The sequence below is a fragment of the Panthera tigris genome, chromosome D2, assembly GCF_018350195.1.
Source record: "Panthera tigris isolate Pti1 chromosome D2, P.tigris_Pti1_mat1.1, whole genome shotgun sequence".
In the NCBI taxonomy this organism is placed as follows: Eukaryota; Metazoa; Chordata; class Mammalia; order Carnivora; family Felidae; genus Panthera; species Panthera tigris.
In genome coordinates, this window is record NC_056670.1 from 21,101,651 (window position 1) to 21,120,968 (window position 19,318).

Sequence of the window (19,318 nt, forward strand, 5' to 3'; positions counted from 1 at the left end):
AGAATAAGCCAATAAAATCTCAGAGGATAATAGTGAAGTGTCAGCTACTTGAAATACTCTGAGAATTTTCCAGATAACCCAGAGTCAACCTTCTATACTACAGCTTCCAAATATATTTTCTCAAAGACTTCTCCTATAAAAATTAGATTTGTTTTCTGATGAACTGAACTTCAGGACAATATTAATATCGCATCAATATTAACATGTAAAAATGACATTATTTCATCATTTAACAGTTTAATAAATTTTATTAAAGTTTAAAACTTTTATTCAGTGATGTTGAGAAATGAAGGCCTTTTATGAAAAAAAAAACACACACACACAGAATTATTCAGATTCATATGGTTTCTGGACTTAAGTTTTCATCACTTAACCGGGATAATATACAAATTTGCATAGTGGGTAAATAATTCTAGGGGACTTTTAACATAAGTACCATTGATGGAACAGGGTGTACATTCTTTTGCCACATCCAGACTGCAGTGGAGAAGACCTGGGAAAGAAGTCATAACACAGTGTATGTTGTAGATACAGTATCACATCAGTGGCAACCACCAGTCCATTATCTAAAATAAGCTTAAGAAAATAACATTAGGGAAACTTCTCTTGATATGCTTTATCCAAAATGGAAGTTGCCATGAAAAGTCATTACTGCATCCATCCCACTTCCTTACGCAGAGATGTTGGATTTACTTGGACATTCATTCATTAGCCATGCATGTTTAGCTAAGGAAAATGCCCTTTCTAAGTCATCAACCAAATTACTGCTCTGGTCATAAACAGATTTCATGCATCTCAAAATCACAAGCAACGAGAAAGTCTGAGTACAGTACTCTCTGGATGTTATTGCCCTTACTGTAACATACCAATGGACTTCAATTTAACTGGCGAGAGTTTTTACATACATACATGCATGACCAGAAATACACTGTTGGATCATGGGGAGGTATCTCTTTCCTTACACAGGAAACACATTTTGAATTTTTTCCCTGCCACCATGCAACATCATTTGCACCAACTGATCCACATAGCAGGTGTTATCTGATACTTCAAAATAAAGTCTAACAAGATGAAACACAGTGCGTTTTTCTACTTAATTGAAATGAGATCTAGCAAAGAAATTGAGGGATTTTTTCCCCCATATCCTGCAGAAAGACTTCCTTATCTGTGTCCCTGACAGAACTCAGAGTTTACTTTCCCAAGTCTGGAGTTGGGACCTCTCAGTTGGCTTCATGACATCCTTGGCTTCATGACATCCTGTTTTCTGGATTACAAATCAACTGAAAAGAGAGCCCACTGATGCTTCCTTTGACTACTGGAGGAGTGCCCCCAGCTTGCTTGCTTTCAAGGCACAAAATTCCACTAATTTTTCAGTTATGCTTTGAGGCTTTTTCCCAGATTTCCCAAATAAGCAGTAGGTAAGATGCTTGTACCCAGGCTTCTCAAGCAACCCAAACACCCTCAAGGATTTGCTACAATCAAATTGCCACCCAGCTAACTTCAGGATTTACTATGATTACGTCTGGCTGTACCCTAATGCATTTTGCCTAAATGTGCAGGCACAAGTTATGATGTTTTATTAAAAAATAAAATCAGGGTAGCAAATTGTAATACCCTACAGTTTTTTTTAAAAGAAGAACAAAGAAAAAAAGGGGGAAGATGAAGAAGAAATATGAATAGTAGTTATTTGAGGGGTGGATTGTAATCCAGGTAATGTTTTTATCATTTGTGTACTTCTGTGTCTTCCAATTTTTCTTGAAAGAGCAATAGATTATTTTCATATAAACATTTAATTAAAAACTCCCATGATTTCCATAATTTGAGATTAGCACTTGAAATCAAATTTCAAAGTATGCAGTGGTCACTAAATTTCATCTCTTTAATGGAAGTAAACCCCAAGTAACATGGTTGTTCTTTGGGGGGAAAAACGGCACACAGAAATCAGCAGGTACTACCCAGATTCCTCGCGCTGCCAGAATCTGCAAGGGCAGCAGTTAATGTGAATGGAATTCTAATAGAACCCAGTAGGGCCACATTCCCTGTGAATTTTAAAAATACCTTGGCTCCACAGCAACTAAAAAAAGATCAACCAAAGATGCAAAACTGGTTTGTATTTTGAATGAATTATTTTGTATACAAGTAAGTCAGAAAGGCCATCTTGTATCCTTGACTAAGAGCAACTATTCTAAGAGTTGGAAACCTAAAACTTTCCTTTCTTTCTTTAAATTTTTATTTGAGAGAGAGAGAGAGAGAGAGAGAGAGAGAGAGAGAGAGAGCGCGCGTGCACATGCTCAAGCAGGGGAAGGGGAGAGGGAGACAGAGAATCTTAAGCTGGATCCACATTCAGCATGGAGCCCAATGCAGGGCTCCATCCTATGACCCTGGGATCATGACCTGAACTGAAATCAAGAGTCAGATGCTCAACCCACTGAGCCACCCAGGTGCCCCTCCTTTCTTCCTAATAGAACTTAAAATACACTAAATGTGTCCTTGTTTCACTTAAAAAAAAAAAAAAAAAAAAAAAAGAACAAAATTAAATCTTGTCCTAAGGATTGAAATGCATCACTCTAAACCCCAGCCTCTGCATTTGCTGGTTACAGATGGTGAGAGACACCAGGATAAGTGGGTGTCACCTCTGCAATGATCCTGTAAGCTGGGGTCTTGTCAAGCCTCTGTAAGCACCTGATGCTGCCAGGCTGAAGGTAACCACTGAGGCCTACAGCTACGTGGTTGCCTCATGCAAAATGCTGACTCTAAAGATAAACTATGCCCTCAAAGACACCAAAGATGCAACTCCTTCTCTTTCCTTGCCCAGTAGCAAAGAGGAAGGATTCAATTTCACATCTTCTTCATGAGCTCTCTTCTCTGTCTCCAGTATCTCTACTCCACACAGTGCTGACACTCACTTTTTACTGCAAGTCTTCTCTCCCATTGTCTCCTCTCAGTCTCTCCTTCTCCGCAACAAGGCTGGATTTAGATCTATCCAACCACGTGTGTCCATTAACAAATAATTAAACCCGGTGCCAAGGAGCTTTGGGGTGTCTCCCATGGTTGTAGGGGAAAGGGGGTCGGGGCCACCACAGAGGCCTCACTGCTCCCCTCCACCACAGCCATGCATACAGCATCCCTCTTCACTGGCCTTCCTGGAACAGGAGATCAGACTGCATGAGGCTGGGACCTAACATCATCTTTGTTAGCAGAGTTTGTGCAGAGAGCAGGCACATAACAAAGAATGGGCACAAAAGAAAGCCAAAGGGGCTGGGTCACAAATGACACTTGAGCACATTCTGACTCATAAATTGAGGAGACAAGGTCAAGGAAGGTGGTGAGACATTTGTGGCTCAAATAATATGCATTCTCATTTTCCTGGAAAATGGGTAGGGTAAAGTACCATAGTAATTAGATGGAAACTTTCATTATTAACAGCAGCAGCTACCATTTTTGGAGAGCTTAATAGATGTGAGTCACCAGGATACGGTGGTGAGGTCAACATTGTGCTTTCCCTCCTTCAATTTATTAGAAAACTTATAGGGAAGAAACACTTCGTATAATTGTTTGCTAGTTGCTGTTTGTGTACCAAGTATTACAAGAGAAATAGTGATCATTATGTAAATACTTTTACAGCAAACGCCCCTAACTGCCTGGAGGAGGAAAGTCAGGTAAGATGAAGGACAATGGGGCAGGCGAGGGAGAAAAGCGGTCCAGGCAGAGGAAACAGATCCATGGAGATGTGGGGGCAAGAAAGCATGGCACACAGCAGAACATGATTTTCAAACTGCAGATCATGAACCATTATTGGATTGTGAAATTAGTCCACTGTGACCTACATTTTGCTAAAAATGAAATGGAATTCAATAGAGAATCAAAAGAAATGTTGTCTTATGGAACTTGTCCCAGTCATATATACGGGTACAAAAACATCAGTGTACTGGGTTGCCATGTTAACTTATCTCTTGCTGTGCAGTCCACACTGGAAGGATTCTGAGTGGAGGAATGAAGAACTTCAATATGCATGTAGTGTGAGGAAGGGCAGGATGCAACATTAATCCCCTCAACACACCTAGGAATTAGGTACTAATGTCTATTTCACAAAAGAGCTCAATTGCTTGCCTGAAGGCATACAGTTTATTCAGATGGAAGGAAGATTTGAACCAAGGTGAGAGTTTCCCTAAGAACTACATGGGATACGATGTTTATAAACGGATGCTAATGAGGGGTGCCTGGCTGGCTCAGTCAGAAGAGCAAGCAATTCTTCATCTCAAGGTCGTGAGTTCGAGCCCCATACCGGTTGAAGACATGACTTAAATAAACTTTAATACAGATAGATTAAAAAAATGGATCCTAATGAATGAAATTGCCATCCAATTCTGAATACAGTTTTAGACAAACAGTGTCTTTGCTTTGGGAACAGGATATAACTCAGATAAAAGATGATGGACTAAATTCCAGAAGTAACAGAGAAAACTATACTCACTATGCCAGCTAGAGAAAAGAAAAAGAGTAAGGCATCTGGTACCTGGCAGGCAATCCTGTTCACGATGTAAATGTTAGCTGAATTATGGGACTAATTCTCCACTAACTTATTCCACTTTTTTCTGTTGTACTACCTAACAATGATTAAGTATCTAGTGCACCTGCTTATGGCCACTATTTTCTTCTTTCCCATAGTTTTCCATGCCAAGTGCACAGAGGGCCCTCCAGAGCTGCTGAGTTGAACTTCACTTAATAAATAGGCTAATGTGGACTACCTTTTGATGCTAGTTATCTTTCTCCAGAGAAATAATAAAAACTCTTCCTGGTTGGCAGAAAACATTCAAGATTAAGATATCTTGACACTAAAAGAATATTCCAAGTTCTAGATATTCTTACTGTCTCCTAAGAAAATGTGAATTCCAAATAAGAGACAAACAATGACCATGTTTAAACAAAAATTCTCAAATAAGGGTTTGCAGGCAGTGACCACCAGTTAAAAAAACAAAACGAAACAAAACATAAAAGACTAAAGTCATGTTGACCAGACTAATCCTAGTCTACAGTGAGGGTCCCCTGGCATGTGAGTTGCAAATGATATATGTGATAAGGGAATTGTACCTAGAATATATAAGGAACTCTTAGAATTCAATAATAAAATGATCCTGAATGGGCATTTTTCTCAAAGATATAAAAAATAGCCAATTAGCACATGAAAAGATTCTCAAAATCATTAGTCACCAGGGAAATACAAAACCACAATGAGATACCAGTTCACATTTACCAGGATGCTATCATCAATATGGCACAGCCACTTTGAAAAACAGTCTAGCACTCTCCCCAAAAGGTAAACATGGAGTTACCATGTAATCCAGCAAGTCCACTCCTAGGTATATGCCCAAGAAAAATGAAAACATATATCCACATGAAAAACTGTACGTGAATGTTCACAGCCGCATTATTCCTAATAACCAAAAGATGGAAACAACCCAAAATGTCCATCAAATGATGAACACATACACAAAATAGGATATATCCACACAGTGAAACATTATTCAATCAGGAAAAGGAGTCAAGTACCGATACATGCTATAACATGGATACAAGCCTTTTATTAAATGAAAGAAGCCACTCACAAAAGATGACATACTATATATGATTTCATTTTTATTGAGTATCCAGCATGAGCAAATACAGAGTAGTGGCTGCTTAAAGGGAATGGGAAATTCAGAGTGACAGCTGAAGGGTACAGGGTTTCTTTTTGAGGTAATGAAAATGCTCTAAAATTGTTTGTGGTTTTGGCTACACAACTCTGAATATACTAAAAGCCAATGAGTTGTACATTTTAAATGGATGATTTTTATGGTATGTGAATCATATCTCAATAAAGCCACTACCACCACTACTACCCACCCCCGAAAAGTGAACTAAGATATTAAGCAGAAGAACCAGGTTCACATCCAGTTCCTCTTGAATCCAGTATCCAGGCCCTGAACACTATACTGTACCTCCTTCCAAAACACAAATGACAGTTACCTGGCCAAATCTACACTTAAAATCTTCCAGCAAAGCAGTGGTATACCATAAGACACATGGGATAATTGCCTTCAAATAGCTTACAGTTTAAAAACTATGTTTATTGTCAGAAGAGCAAAGCCATGTACTACATATAAATCTATATAATACATAATATAGTACATGCCTTTGCTCTTCTGATAACCTATGATACAGAATATATTCTATAACAGAGACTGTGACATATAGTATATCATATGGATGATAATCCTAAGAGAGGATCAGATCACATTCATAGAAACAGAGATTTATTTCTACTGGAGGGGAAAAAACTGCTCCCGCCTAAGCATTGACTAAAATTATTTGTAGCTAAACAAAATACAGCAAAAGATCCCCAACATTTAATCATCCTGGACATACTAAAACAAAGCAGGGGTCGGGGTGGGGGCAGTTTCTCATCTTAATTAAAACAGGACCTTGAGGGGCCCCTGGGTGGCTCCGTCGGTTAAGTGTCCGACTATGGCTCAGGTCATGATCTCATCCTTTGTGGGTTTGAACCCCGTGTGGGGCTCTGTGCTGAAAGCTCAGAGCCTGGAGCCTGCTTCTGATTCTGTGTCTCCCTCTCTCCCTGCCCCTTCCCACTCGTGTGCACGCATGTACGCACTCTCTCTCAAAAATAAGTAAACACTTAAAGATGTTAAATAGAAACTTTACATCCCAGATCTGAGGCTTATTTTCAGGATAGGGCTTTACAATGCATATATTCCATTGTGGAAATCCATTTCTTAATTGTTGAGGTCTGAAATAACCCTAAATGTGTATTAAGTCATTAACCTGGCAAGAATGTATGCCTTGGAATCATTTTAAAGGGTTTCCATTATGAAAGTCGCTGGAGCCTTTAGACAGTACAACAACTCGTTCTCTCTCTCCCATAGACTAGAAGACCAAACTGTCCTCTCTCTGATGCCAGACCACTACCTCCACCTTGTGGCCACACTAAACCCTGGATCACAGCCCCTGTCCCACAGACTCCTTAAGAACTTCTGCAAATACAAGAAAGAAGCCATTACACTCAGCCATCACCATGAACGCTGTGACCAAATGAAGTTCTCACAATACAAAGCACTGAGAATTTCACTTGGTCAGCTCTTGATGAACAAGTATCAGTAACAAGTATTTGGTGTGTCAGAGACCTTCAACAAGAATCTTCAAAGCTTTAACTTGAACGGAACTGGTTGTCCCCTATCCTAGGAATTAAACAGGTGAACTCTGGAACAAAATGTTTTCCAACAGCATGTGGATTTTTCCAAATTTAGATACTGCATCTGAATTCCAAAGATGAATGGTAAATATAGATTACTCTGGATGTATATCAAATAGCCAACCTTTGAAAATAGACCTTTTTTTTCTTTTACCTGGAAGGGATAGAAAAATGTTTTTAGGACCATTATTCACAATCTTAGAAAACCCAGTGACATCCCTTTCTTTTGATATAGGGAGATACAAGAATAACACAGAAAACAAAAGTCAGTTAGATGAGTTTAAAGCCAACCTGGACTTCTTCCCAAACCTGACATTCCCATCACCATTTCGTTCTCAGGTAAAATAATGGAACTAGAACGGCCCTGGGTAGATTTCACAATCAGTCAGCATGAACTAAGATACAGAGAAAGACCCTAAAGTCGGGATAAATCAGACAACTTTGCATGAAAGGCTTAGCCAAACCGTCAAACTGACAATCAGGATTGAAATTACAAAGAGCTAAAAGACCTTCGTCAATACACTGAATTTTACATGGAAACCACATCGCTGTACAGTATGGTCAGCTTCTTATAATTAGCTTAGGGAAAGTAAAATTTCAGGACATTCGATTGGGGCAAAAGCATTAGGGAGCATCTAGACTAGGGATAACAGGTACTTTTGTCAACATACTAACGCAGATGGGCTGACAATGGCTGCCCACAGTTCTGTGTGTTGAAGGAGCACAAGACCCAGTCTGGACTCCCAAGGCGAGGACCCGGCTCAAACACCAACATGTGCAGAGGGCAGTGGACAAAGGGATTATACACTATGACTTGCCACCTTTTGTACCTGGTTAAGCTCGCCATTCCTGATTTTAGTTTGCCCTTCTCTGTTTACAAATGGAAAAGCTGGGCCCAGAGAAGGTAATGCAAGGTCATACAACTAATGAGAGGCTGAGTCAGGATAAGCAACCAAATCTATGCCTCCATATCTGTACCAACAAATCACATTGGGAAAAGATAGCGTTCATATCATATTGCTAATAATTCAAAGAAGAAAAATGCTAATTGCCTCTTCTCAAGAATCCCTGAAAAAAAAGTTTTAGTTCCACAGCAACACTGTCTCAGGAACTTTCACACAACCTATCCTGTGGTTAAAAACACATTGTTCCCCCTTTGTAAAAGGAACCTAACATTTCCTACCTGTAAGTCAGTACATCACAGTATATCTCCAGAAACTTTATTAATTGCAGTTAAAAAAAGAGAAAGTGTGAGACAGAGAGAGCAGGTGCTCCACAGACTTGTCACTCTTACTACAAAAATGAAGTCTCCACTGTGGGAAGAAACAGCTGAAAAATATTTTTCACTCACATGCCCCAGGGTATCTGAGGCCAAAAAGAATAAGGTGAGGGAGAATAATATGAGGAAAAAAGTGTATTGAGAAAACTATAGATTCTTACCTGCTCTAATGTAAGCTGCTTCGAAATGGTATCATTCTCCAGTTTTTTAATTTTCTTCATCAGTTTGTTGACCTGGAATTCCTGCTCTTGTTCGAGATGCTGTTCTAGTTCGGCTTTCTCATGCTGCAACTGGAAAATGGAAAAATCACAGACATGGGAATTGAGACACTCAAAAGCCACGGAAACACCGGCTCCATAAGCTGATTACACCGAGTAAGAAGTATCATCACAGAAGCTACAATCCTCATTTCTGCTGACACCCAAGTGCACACCTAGTGTGTAACCTGCTCCGAGGGTCCTCTAATTCACAACCACAAGTTAGAGTCCACGTACATAAGCTCCTGGCCTGAGCCAAAAGGCCACAAGTGACAGGGCAAATACACCTGAGCATCAAACCATGATTAAATACAGATTGTTTAGTTTTTAAAAACATAGAAGTTGTTGCCTCTGTAGAGAGGAATTGGGAAGCTAGGGATGAGGTAAGGATGGAAACTTCAAATATAAAACTAACGTTTTCAAAAAATATCCCTATTCAAACACACACACACACACACACACACCCTTCAGTACTTTTCAAACTATATACCATAAAAATTATATTAAAAATAGAAATTTTACAGTCAGTTTTAATTAAATGAATTAGTTTACTCAGATTTATATGTGTGTAAAGAAGGAAGAGATGTCACAATCACAAAACATATTTAGTAAATTATTCTGAATGCTATGTCTCAATATACTAATAAGCATCCTTTGGCAAAAACCAGTAGAATTAATTATCTTTCTATAATGAGACTGTACATCACACCTCCTACGTCTTTCCTAAAAGCCCAGGAGGGAGGCTTCTTATTTATGCAGGTAAAACATAAGGTTAGGGTTGCCTGTGTGGCTCAGTCGGTTGAGTGTCCAACTCTTGATTTTGGTTCAGGTCATGATCCCAAGGTCATGGGATCAAATCCCATGCAGGGCTCTGCATTGAGACTGATTAAGATATTTTCTTTCTTTCTCTCTCTCTCTCTCTCTCTCTCTCTCTCTCTGCCCCTCTCCCCCTGCTCACGCTCTCTCTAAAAAAATAAAAGAAACAAAAGATAAGGTTATGGTGTCACTGAAAAGTATTTTTAAAAGGTCCCCCAACCATCAAAACCAAAGGGGAATTGAGGAAATGACAACTGGGGTTCTAATTTCTAACATTCTCAATTGGGAGTGTTCATTCACAGCAGGGGTTGGAGAGAATGACAGCAACAGGGCCCAAGAGAGATTAAGTAAAAGCCATTAAAAACAATGAAACACATATACTTTTATGTGGGGGTCTAAGAGGACACTGCTGCCTACTTTCACCCTCAAAATCACTTCTTCAGGCAGACACTGTGTACCAGGTTCTTCATATGCATTAGGCAGGCGTGATCACTCCCATTTCCTATGTGACAAAACAGGAGACTGGACCAAGATAATTCAGCTGAAGGCAGTGGAGGCTGGGACCCACATTCTGCTCTGAACCCCAAGCCAGTATTCTCCCACTGGATCCTGAGCAAACCTAGGAGGAATCAGCTTCAGACTCTGCTAGCATCTAGTGCATCTTTAGCGTTTAAAAAGTCAAACGACCCAGGGCGCCTGGGTGGCTTGGTCGGTTGAGCGTCCGACTTCGGCTCAGGTCACGATCTCGCAGTCCGTGAGTTCGAGCCCCGCGTCCGGCTCTGTGCTGACAGCTCAGAGCCTGGAGCGTGTTTCAGATTCTGTGTCTCCCTCTCTCTCTGCCCCTCCCCTGTTCATGCTCTGTCTCTCTCTGTCTCAAAAATAAATAAATGTTAAAAAAAAAATTTTTTTTTTTTTTTAAAAAGTCAAACGACCCAACAGAAAACAAGACGCCACAGACACTTGCCTGGAGGACGCTGTGTCTCTGGGTAAACCCTGCATATGGCATGACGGGCAACCCAAAAAGATTAGCCAGGCCTGAGCAACCTCTATACGGCTGCACCGAACCCTCACCACACCGACACAATTACCACTGCTCTGCAAGCACATACTTGGTTAAAAAAAAGGTTAAAGTCTGACAGTTTTCTAAGCTGGAAATGTTGACGAAACAGATGCCTCTTTCTCCAACTGTTTTTGATGTGCAACTTCAAGAAAAGCTGGTCAACCTTGCAGGAACCCAGGAAAAAAGCAGATGCAAGGAAGCACTTACAGTGACAAGTCTATTTTTAGCTCGTTCTTTAAAACTCAGGTTCTGCAGGATCAAGCAGTAATTACAAGAAACAAGAGAAACCAACAGAGAACAAGAAGAGCTCCTGGCACTTCAGACACAAAGACCCTGATGCAACAAGACCACTCACGAGGAAGAAACAGCAAAGCATGCCCATCCCCACCTAACACTTTTACTCTGTAACATACCTGTGTACCCTCCATCTGTAGGTACTACGTTAGACGCAGGGGACATCTTGAGTGAAGATGTCACCCTTGCCCTAGAACAGTTTATGACCACCAAGCTTAAATGGTGTCTACTGGTTTTAGAAAAATAAACTTTAGTCTTAAAACCTTTAAACATTCTGCATAGTAGTTTTTACACCAGGTATGTTTTCCTCCAATATGCTTTCAATTGCTGCCATTTTTATTTAAAAGAACCCCCCCTTTTTTTTAGCATTATTCTTCTGCCCTGAGGTAAATTAAAACAACCAAGGATGCAATCTAACATTGAAACATGTCTGGCCCACAAAGCCAGAATGTTAATCTGAGAAAAAGGTAAGGCTGTCATTGGCTTACAGAAAAATATTCCTATTTAGACAGATGGTCTATATTGTCAATATCTGATGAGGTATTTCCTTTAAGAATACAGATTAAACTAGTAATAAAATTCATAAAAGCTCTCCATTTTAAGAGGCTTTTCCCTCTCAAGAGATATCCCCTAAGGAAAATTTGATGGTAAAGCTGTTGTCACCAGAACTCAAGTGAGATCCCTGGGTTACACTAACCCATTTGGGAAAGATCAAGCCATCTTGAGATCTGTCTGCCAAAGATGCCCGTGTTCATCATCCCCCAAAAGATGCGCGTGTTCATCATTCCCCGAAAGTCAGGGCTGGAACAAACAGCTTTGCTGCTTGCTTTGTTCTGACATCTCTCAGGTGACAGCCAATTTCGGGGCAGAGCGTGGAGTTTCTGAACAGAGCATTAGAAACAGGAAATAGGTTCTTCCTTGGAACAAAGAAACCACCAATACAAAGAGAAACACACAGATACAGAGACACCCCCTTCAAAGTCATGAGAGTTCAGATGAGCAAGAAGGTGAGAGAGCAGAAAGGGATCTTGAGGAACTAACAACTGCAGAGTCCGCCTGAGGAACATTCAGAAATTGTTGGTTTTTTAACAGATACCATGTAAATCCAAGTCATTCGGCCCCAACGGGGCTTGAACCAACATCCCGAATCCACCTGCCTAGAAGCCACAGCTCATGACACCAAAAACCCTAAAAGGAGCCTCGTTCAGGCTGACACAAGCCAGCTCTCAGAAATAAATTTCCTACGTGTAGGCATAAAATTCAAGGCATGATTTTAAATTTCTAATCAAAGGTCTTAACATTTTATGAGCAACTTTAAATCTTCCAAGAAGGTCAGTGATCCTAAACTAGAGCACAAGTCATTCAAACTGAGAAGTAAACAGTCAAGCAAATTCTATTAATGTGTTTGAAATAAACTCACGTGTGTGCCTTAAATATATCTAAAGCAAAAGGCTTAGGCAGATTAATTTTTTAATCAGAATTTTCTATAAATACACTTTATAAAGTCAATCACAAAGATTATGCAAGGGTTTTATGACTATTTGTGCAATATAGTCAACATTAATTTAAAAAAGTGTAGAATGGAAATTATATTATGTAACAAATGATCCACTGGCAGCACATTTTCAATGGAATTAGGGCTATATGAATAAGTTTGCTACTTAGGTTTCACCATCAAAAACAAAACAAAACCAACATAACTGAAAGCCATAAGCAAAGATACAAACTATAAACCTATGAATTCCTAAGTATTAAAACTTGAGCATTTTGTTACCATATCAACTCATTATATATGAAGCCCTAAAGCAACCTTCCAGCCTGTTAAAAAAGACAAGTATAACATTAATTTGATCTCAAATAGGCTAGGCTTAAGCATCATTCGATCACTCACAACTGCTATCTTACAATTTATAAAGACTTTCTGGAGCCACTTCTGTGAACCAGGCCTCCCTCTTGTGTAAGAGACTCCAGAATTCTTCACTGCATGACCTTTATTCTGGGTCGAATTCTCACTAGCAAGTAGAAGCACTGCAAACTGTTCACCTAAGAGAACCATCACAGGTGCACATGTAGGTCGGCTGTCGAGCCAAGCCTCCCAGCCGGCATGCAGCAAGTTTGCCAAATCCCAGGCTGGGCGAAGCATGTTTGCGAGTCTGGGTTTGTTGTCCATCTAGCTACTGCCAAGTGAGGCAAGCCTCCAGCCACCAGCCCCAGGACCCAGCTTTCTCAGTGCAATTCAGAATAAACCCAAGATGCTCCCACCTTCTTTGTCACTAGTCCAGGCTAATACTTCTGTGTACTCAACACCCCCATCCCACAGCCAGCATCCTTGGTTTACCGACAACTACCAAAAGCTAGAACTAACTGCACTGGGCCAAGTAAAGGCCACCATAGGACAATAACTGCATGAAGTCATTGGGATGTCAAACACAATTATATTATTCATAGAAGCTTTGCAAAAAAAAGTTCAAAACTAGGTGAAAAGACATTGAGTCTTTTATGAACCAACTTTTTAGCCACTCTATTGAGGAGTGTGAGCAGAAAGCTTCCCGTTTCAAATTCATTATATCACCACTAAATGCCTCTTGGGCCCACACTTATTCCCACCTCCAAACCCCTTCTGTCACTGGTACAATTGTTCTCAATCAACACCTCATATCAGTTACCAGTTGGCATTTAGTCAGCCTCCAGAGCAGCTGTCAAACCACCCTCTTCTTTGTATGCTCATGGCCCCAATCTAGTTCAAGTCTTTTATTATTCTTCACTGGGCCACTGCCAAAGCCTCCTAATAAATCTCCCCAGATTCAGTGTAGATCATCCTGACAGACAAACCCTATTAATACATCAACATTCTGCTCAAAACCCTTCAATGGTTCCCTACTTACCTGCAAAGGTATAACATCATTGGCATGACATTCAAGTCCTTCCATGATCCAATCCTATCCAAGTTTCCCATGCTTTCCTCATGCTATTTCACATTCTGCCCAAGTGACAGTCTAAGGTTCATGAGTATAAATGCCTTCAGGGTCCAGACACCTAACAAAGAATGGATGTGCCAAAAAACAGCACATGGTTGTAACTGTGTTAAAGGCAAAGTTCATGTCTTTTACTCTTAAAAGAGTAAAGACTCTTTTACTAAAATAATAAATTTAAAAAACTGAAACCCATGATGCTGGGCAAACACTTCTGGAAACCACTCCAGTCCAGGGGTTGCACACCCCTGCCTCCACAACCCTGGTCGTGCTGTACCCTCTGGTAGAGTGCCTGAATCCCTCCCTTCAACCTATTCAAAGTGAGCGATGGCTCAGAAAACATCTTCCACAGTACAGTACCTTCCCACATGCCCCCAACATACTGTATCCTCCCTTTCTTTAAGCTGTGAGGAGCACATTGTACCTGTGTGCATGATAACGTCTAGTTCATGTTTCGTATCTTTCTATTAGCTACTTCTAAAAGCAGCTAATACTTTAAGGCACTAGTTACTATGTACCAAGCATTTTATATGGCCATAACTCTGTGGCAGATACTATCTTTTGCATTTTACCAAGAAGAAAACCACAGCTTAGGGAGGTCAAGTAACTTGCTCAAAATCACACAGCTGATGAGGAGTAGATCCAGGGTTGAAACACAGGTCTCTGACTTCACAGCCTTCGTCCTTATCCCTGATGTGTGCTGCCATCCTCGAGCTCCTGTATACATTCTCGATCACTCTTACAGGACTGCAAGCTCCATGAACAGCAGTGACCAGAACATAGTGAATTCCACTCCAGATCATGGACAAATCTCTTGTCCATGCAAACACTGACTCACTTCCTTTACACTGTTCCCTTAGAGTAAGCCTCAGGATGAACAAGACAACTAGGTAAATATAAAGGGTGCCATTACTACATATATAGTACTCTCAGGTGACCATCACCTAAGTCAACAAATGTTAACACTGCCCGCTCTCTCCCAGAGCCTAGTGTATCCTTCCGAATCACAGCTCTCCATCTCTGAGGGGTGATGGCTCTCCTGATTCTCACTCATAGTAAGAACTCCTTGCATTTTTTTCTTTAAAAGAAATTTTATTGCCTATGTATTTCTAAACATTAGTTTTGCTTGGTTTTGCATTCTTTTTTGTCTAGCTTCCTCTGCTAGATAAACTTAGGATTTCATTCACCTGCATTACTTAGTTGAACAGTATTTTTACTGCCCTATGATATCCCGCTGGATGAGCACAATTTGTCTACTCTATGGACAATGAGTATTTGGGTCATTTCTGGTTTTTTACTATTACGTGCAATGCCACAAAAAACATTCTTGTATACATCTGGTGTACATATGCAAACATCATGAATATATCCAGGACTGAAACTGCTGAGTCACACACCGTGAATATTTCCAGTATCATTAGGTAATGCCAAACTGCTCTAAAAGCAGCAACCATTTCCATTCCCTGAGAGCATACAGAAGACTTCTCTAGTAATATCTTCTTGTGTTTTATTTTGCCTTTCTTGATTACTAATGTGTACTTGTTCATTTGTTTCCTGCTCATATGCCTACCTGCTTGTGCAAAGAGTCTGTTCAAGTCTCTATCCATTTTCTTTGGAGCAGTCCATTTTTCACACTGATTTGTAGTCTCGTGTTAGTTATACAAGTTGCAAACACCTTCTCTCACACTGTGGCCTGTCTTTGCATTCTCTTTATGTGATTTCCAATGACATGTCTTTGTTCTTCTCTAGGCATTACTTAATGGCAATACTCCCAAATTTCTCTGTTAAAAGAAATCTACCCTGCTGCCTATCTGTAATCTCCATATGGATGTCTAGACCACTCGACTGAAGTTCTGACCTTCTCACTCCAAGTCTACTCCACTTAAAGTCTTTCCCATCTTAAATTATGGTTAACTATATTCTTCCAATCATGGAAGCCAAAATCTCCAAGTCTGTTTTGAGCCTGTCTTTTGCTCATGCCCACTTCTAATCCATCGTCAATCCAATAGGATATTCCTTCAAAATGTACCTAGAACCCAATGATCACCATCTTTACTACCACATCCTAGAACAATCAACCCTATCTCAGTGTGGATTATGGAATAGTCTTATAACAGACAGCCTAGCTCCCACCTTGCCTCCACTCCATAATTTCTTCTTGAGATAGCAATCAAGGCAAGATCATTTCACTACTTTGTTCAAACCCCTTTCCTGCCCCCCATGGCTCCCACTGCAGAGTGAATGCCAAACTCATGATTATGGCTCAATGGCTCTACGTGATCTGCATGCTGGCCACCAAACCCCCAGTACCCATTACCTCCTCAATCTCAACTCTTACTCCTCTCCCTCCAAGACTCCACTCCAACCACATTGGCCTCTCTGCTGCTCCTCCAACATGGCAGGCACGATCCCACCCAAGGCCTTAGCACTTTCCTGTCCCTTCCAGCTTCAATGCTCTTCTCTCTGAAATCCACTTATAGGCATAGGTTTTTTTTCCCCCCTAACAAATACAGTACCATACTATAAATGTATTTTCTTTTAAGTTTATTTTTCTTATTTTAAGAAAGAGAAAGAGAGCAAGCCCGAGTGGGGAAGGGGCAGAAAGAGAGGGAGAAGGAGAATCCCAAGCAGCCTCCAGGCTCTCAGCACAGATGGTGATATAGGGCGAATTCTCACAAACTGTGAGATCATGACCTGAGCCGAAATTAAGAGTCAGACACGTAACTGACTGAGCCACCCAAGTGTCCCTCTTATGATTTGTTTAAGAACATTTTTTCTCTAGCTTACTTTACTGTAGAAAGGATGGTATATAATACAAATAACATAAAAAATATGTGTTAATTGACCATTTATGTTATAGGTAAGACCTCCAGTCAATGGCACACTATTAGTGGTTAAGTTTTTCAGGGGAACTAAAAGTTATACACAGATTTTGATTGGGGGAGGAGAGAGAAGGATGGGGGGGAGGAGAGAGAAGGATGGGAAGGAGGAGGTGGCACCCCTTAGCCCTGTGCTGTGCAAAGATCACCTGCGTTTTTTTCCTTGAATGTTTGATACAACTTGCAGTAAAACCATTTGAGCCTGCAATTTTTCACTACAAAAGGTTGTTTCTCACCTACTCAATTTCTCTAATGGTTACAAAGCTCATGTTTTCTATTTCTTCCCCAGCCAGTTGTAGACAGTATGTTTTTCTATTAATTTGTCCATTCCATCTAAAATTTCAAATGTACTGGGCACCTGTGTTGCTCAGTTGATTAACCGCCCAACTTTGGCTCAAGTCATGATCTCACAGTTTATGAGTTCAAGTCCCACATGGGGCTTGCTGCTCTCAGTGCAGAGCCTACTTTGGATCCTCTGTCCCCTCTCTCTGCCCCTCCCCCACTTGGCACTCTCTCAAAAATAAACATTAAAAAAAGACTAAAAACAATTTAAAAATTTCAAACATATTGCCATATATGATTATTCATGAGTTATTCACTCTCCTTTTGAATAGCTACAAGAAAAACTGTGATATGTTTCCTATTTCCTAACAAAGATTTCAAGCTTGATCTTTGTTTCTTTGAATGTAGTAAGCATGGCTGCTCTGGAGTCTGTGTCTGATAATTCCAGTATCTAAAGTATTTGTGAAGTCCATTTCTGTTCTTTCATTTCTACTGGTTGACATCCATGAAATCTCATATCTCCATGTGCCTGGTTCTCCTTGAGTGCTGGGCAACATATTTGAAATTGTATTTGTAGGTGAAATTTGTGGTCTAGGATGATGGTATCTTCTTCCAGAAAATTCTGTTTTCTTCTGCCAGGCACCAGAAGACTGGGTCTACCTTAATCCAAAACAAAAGCTTCATGATTTACAGTTCACCAGGTGATACAAAACTAGTTTGTTCTTGGGGCACCTGGGTGGCTCAGTCAGTTGAGCGTCTGACTTCAGTTCCAGTCATGATCTTGCAGTCTGTGAGTTTGAGCCCCGCATGGGGCTCTGTGCTGACAGCTCAGAGCCTGGAGCGTGCTTCATATTCTGTGTCTCCCTCTCTCTCTGCCCCTCCCCTGCTCATGCTCTGTTTCTCTCTCAAAAATAAACATTAAAATTTTTTTTTTAAAAAAACCTGGTTTATTCTTATCCTAAGGTTCATGATTAAAGTGTAGGTCATTTATCGCTGTCTCCATCTTTGGCCAACGCTGAGCTTTAACTTCTGTAACCTCAGCTCTACACAACTACCATAGCACAGCTCAGTTTCTCTGCTGTTCCATAATAAGCAGCAAATGCTCAGGACAAAACCAGCCCTGGGAGTTTGGGTCTTCCTAATCCCCACCTCCCCCAGATCATAGCCCAGCAGGCCTTCTCCATCTTGCTAGTTCTTCATGCTTTAAAAAATATTTAAGAGCATTCTGTGTAGGTTTTATTGATCCTCGGTAAGGTTTGTCTGAATTACCTAATCTGTCATTTTCTAGAGGGGAAGGTATAAGCAATTTTTGCAAGGCAATAGCTAGGCTCTTCCAGAAAATTATTTTTTAAATGCTATTTTCTTGTCAACATTCTCAACATCAAGGACAAGCCCTCATATTTCCTTTTTTTTTTTTTTTTTTTTTTTTTTTTGAGAGAGAGAGAGAGGACACAAGCAGGGGAAAGGAGCAGAGGGAGAGAGAAGAAGAGAGAGAATCTTAAGCAGGCTCCATGTTCAGTGTGGAGCCCAATGCGGGGCTCGATCCCACAACCCTGGGATCATGACTTGACCCAAAATTGAGTCAGATGTTCAACCGACAGAGCCACCCAGGAGCCCTACAAGCCCTCATGTCTGAACAGATGGCTCCACTACAACATGGGGCTTCCCATCTACCCAGAATACCTAGTGGGCTAAGTTTGAGTTTGCCAGATTCCCCACAGCACAAAGCTGTTTAAAGCATTAACGCCTTTAGAGAAATCTGGTTAGGAGAAAATTAAAAAAAAAAATTTAACATTTTTTGTGAGAGACAGAGAGAGACAGAGCATGAGCAGGAAGGAAAGGGGCAGAGAAAGAGAGAGAGAGGGAGACACAGAATCCAAAGCAGGCTCTAGGCTCTGAGCCATCAGCACAGGACCCAATGTGGGGTTTGAACCCACGAACTATGAGATCATGACCTGAGCTGAAGTTGGACACTTAACCGACTGAGCCACCCAGGTCTCCTAGGAGATTTTTAAAAGATGCTCCACGAATAATATAAAGAAATCCTTTAGGGCCTGGAGTCGGCCTACTGCATTGAAAATGCAATTTGTAAAACCTAACACTTCCTTCTTCTGAGGAATAGAGTGTTCAGTACAAATAAAGAATTCATTCTAACTTGAGACATTACTGTGAACTAAAACAAGGCCACACCTTTATGAATAAAGAGGAAGAAAGTGAAGGTAGCTCCGTATTT

General features: G+C 40.6%; 1 protein-coding gene across 3 annotated transcripts in view; it reads right to left on the reverse strand.

Moving 5' to 3' along the window:
- The window catches only part of CCDC6 (coiled-coil domain containing 6), a 108,092-nt gene that overhangs the window by 30,574 nt on the left and 58,200 nt on the right, over positions 1-19,318 (reverse strand). For all 3 annotated transcript variants that reach the window (XM_007095832.3, XM_042959853.1, XM_042959854.1), the window contains exon 3: positions 8,687-8,815. In XM_007095832.3, the coding sequence (XP_007095894.2) occupies positions 8,687-8,815 (129 nt within the window). The remainder of the gene's footprint in view (positions 1-8,686; positions 8,816-19,318) is intronic.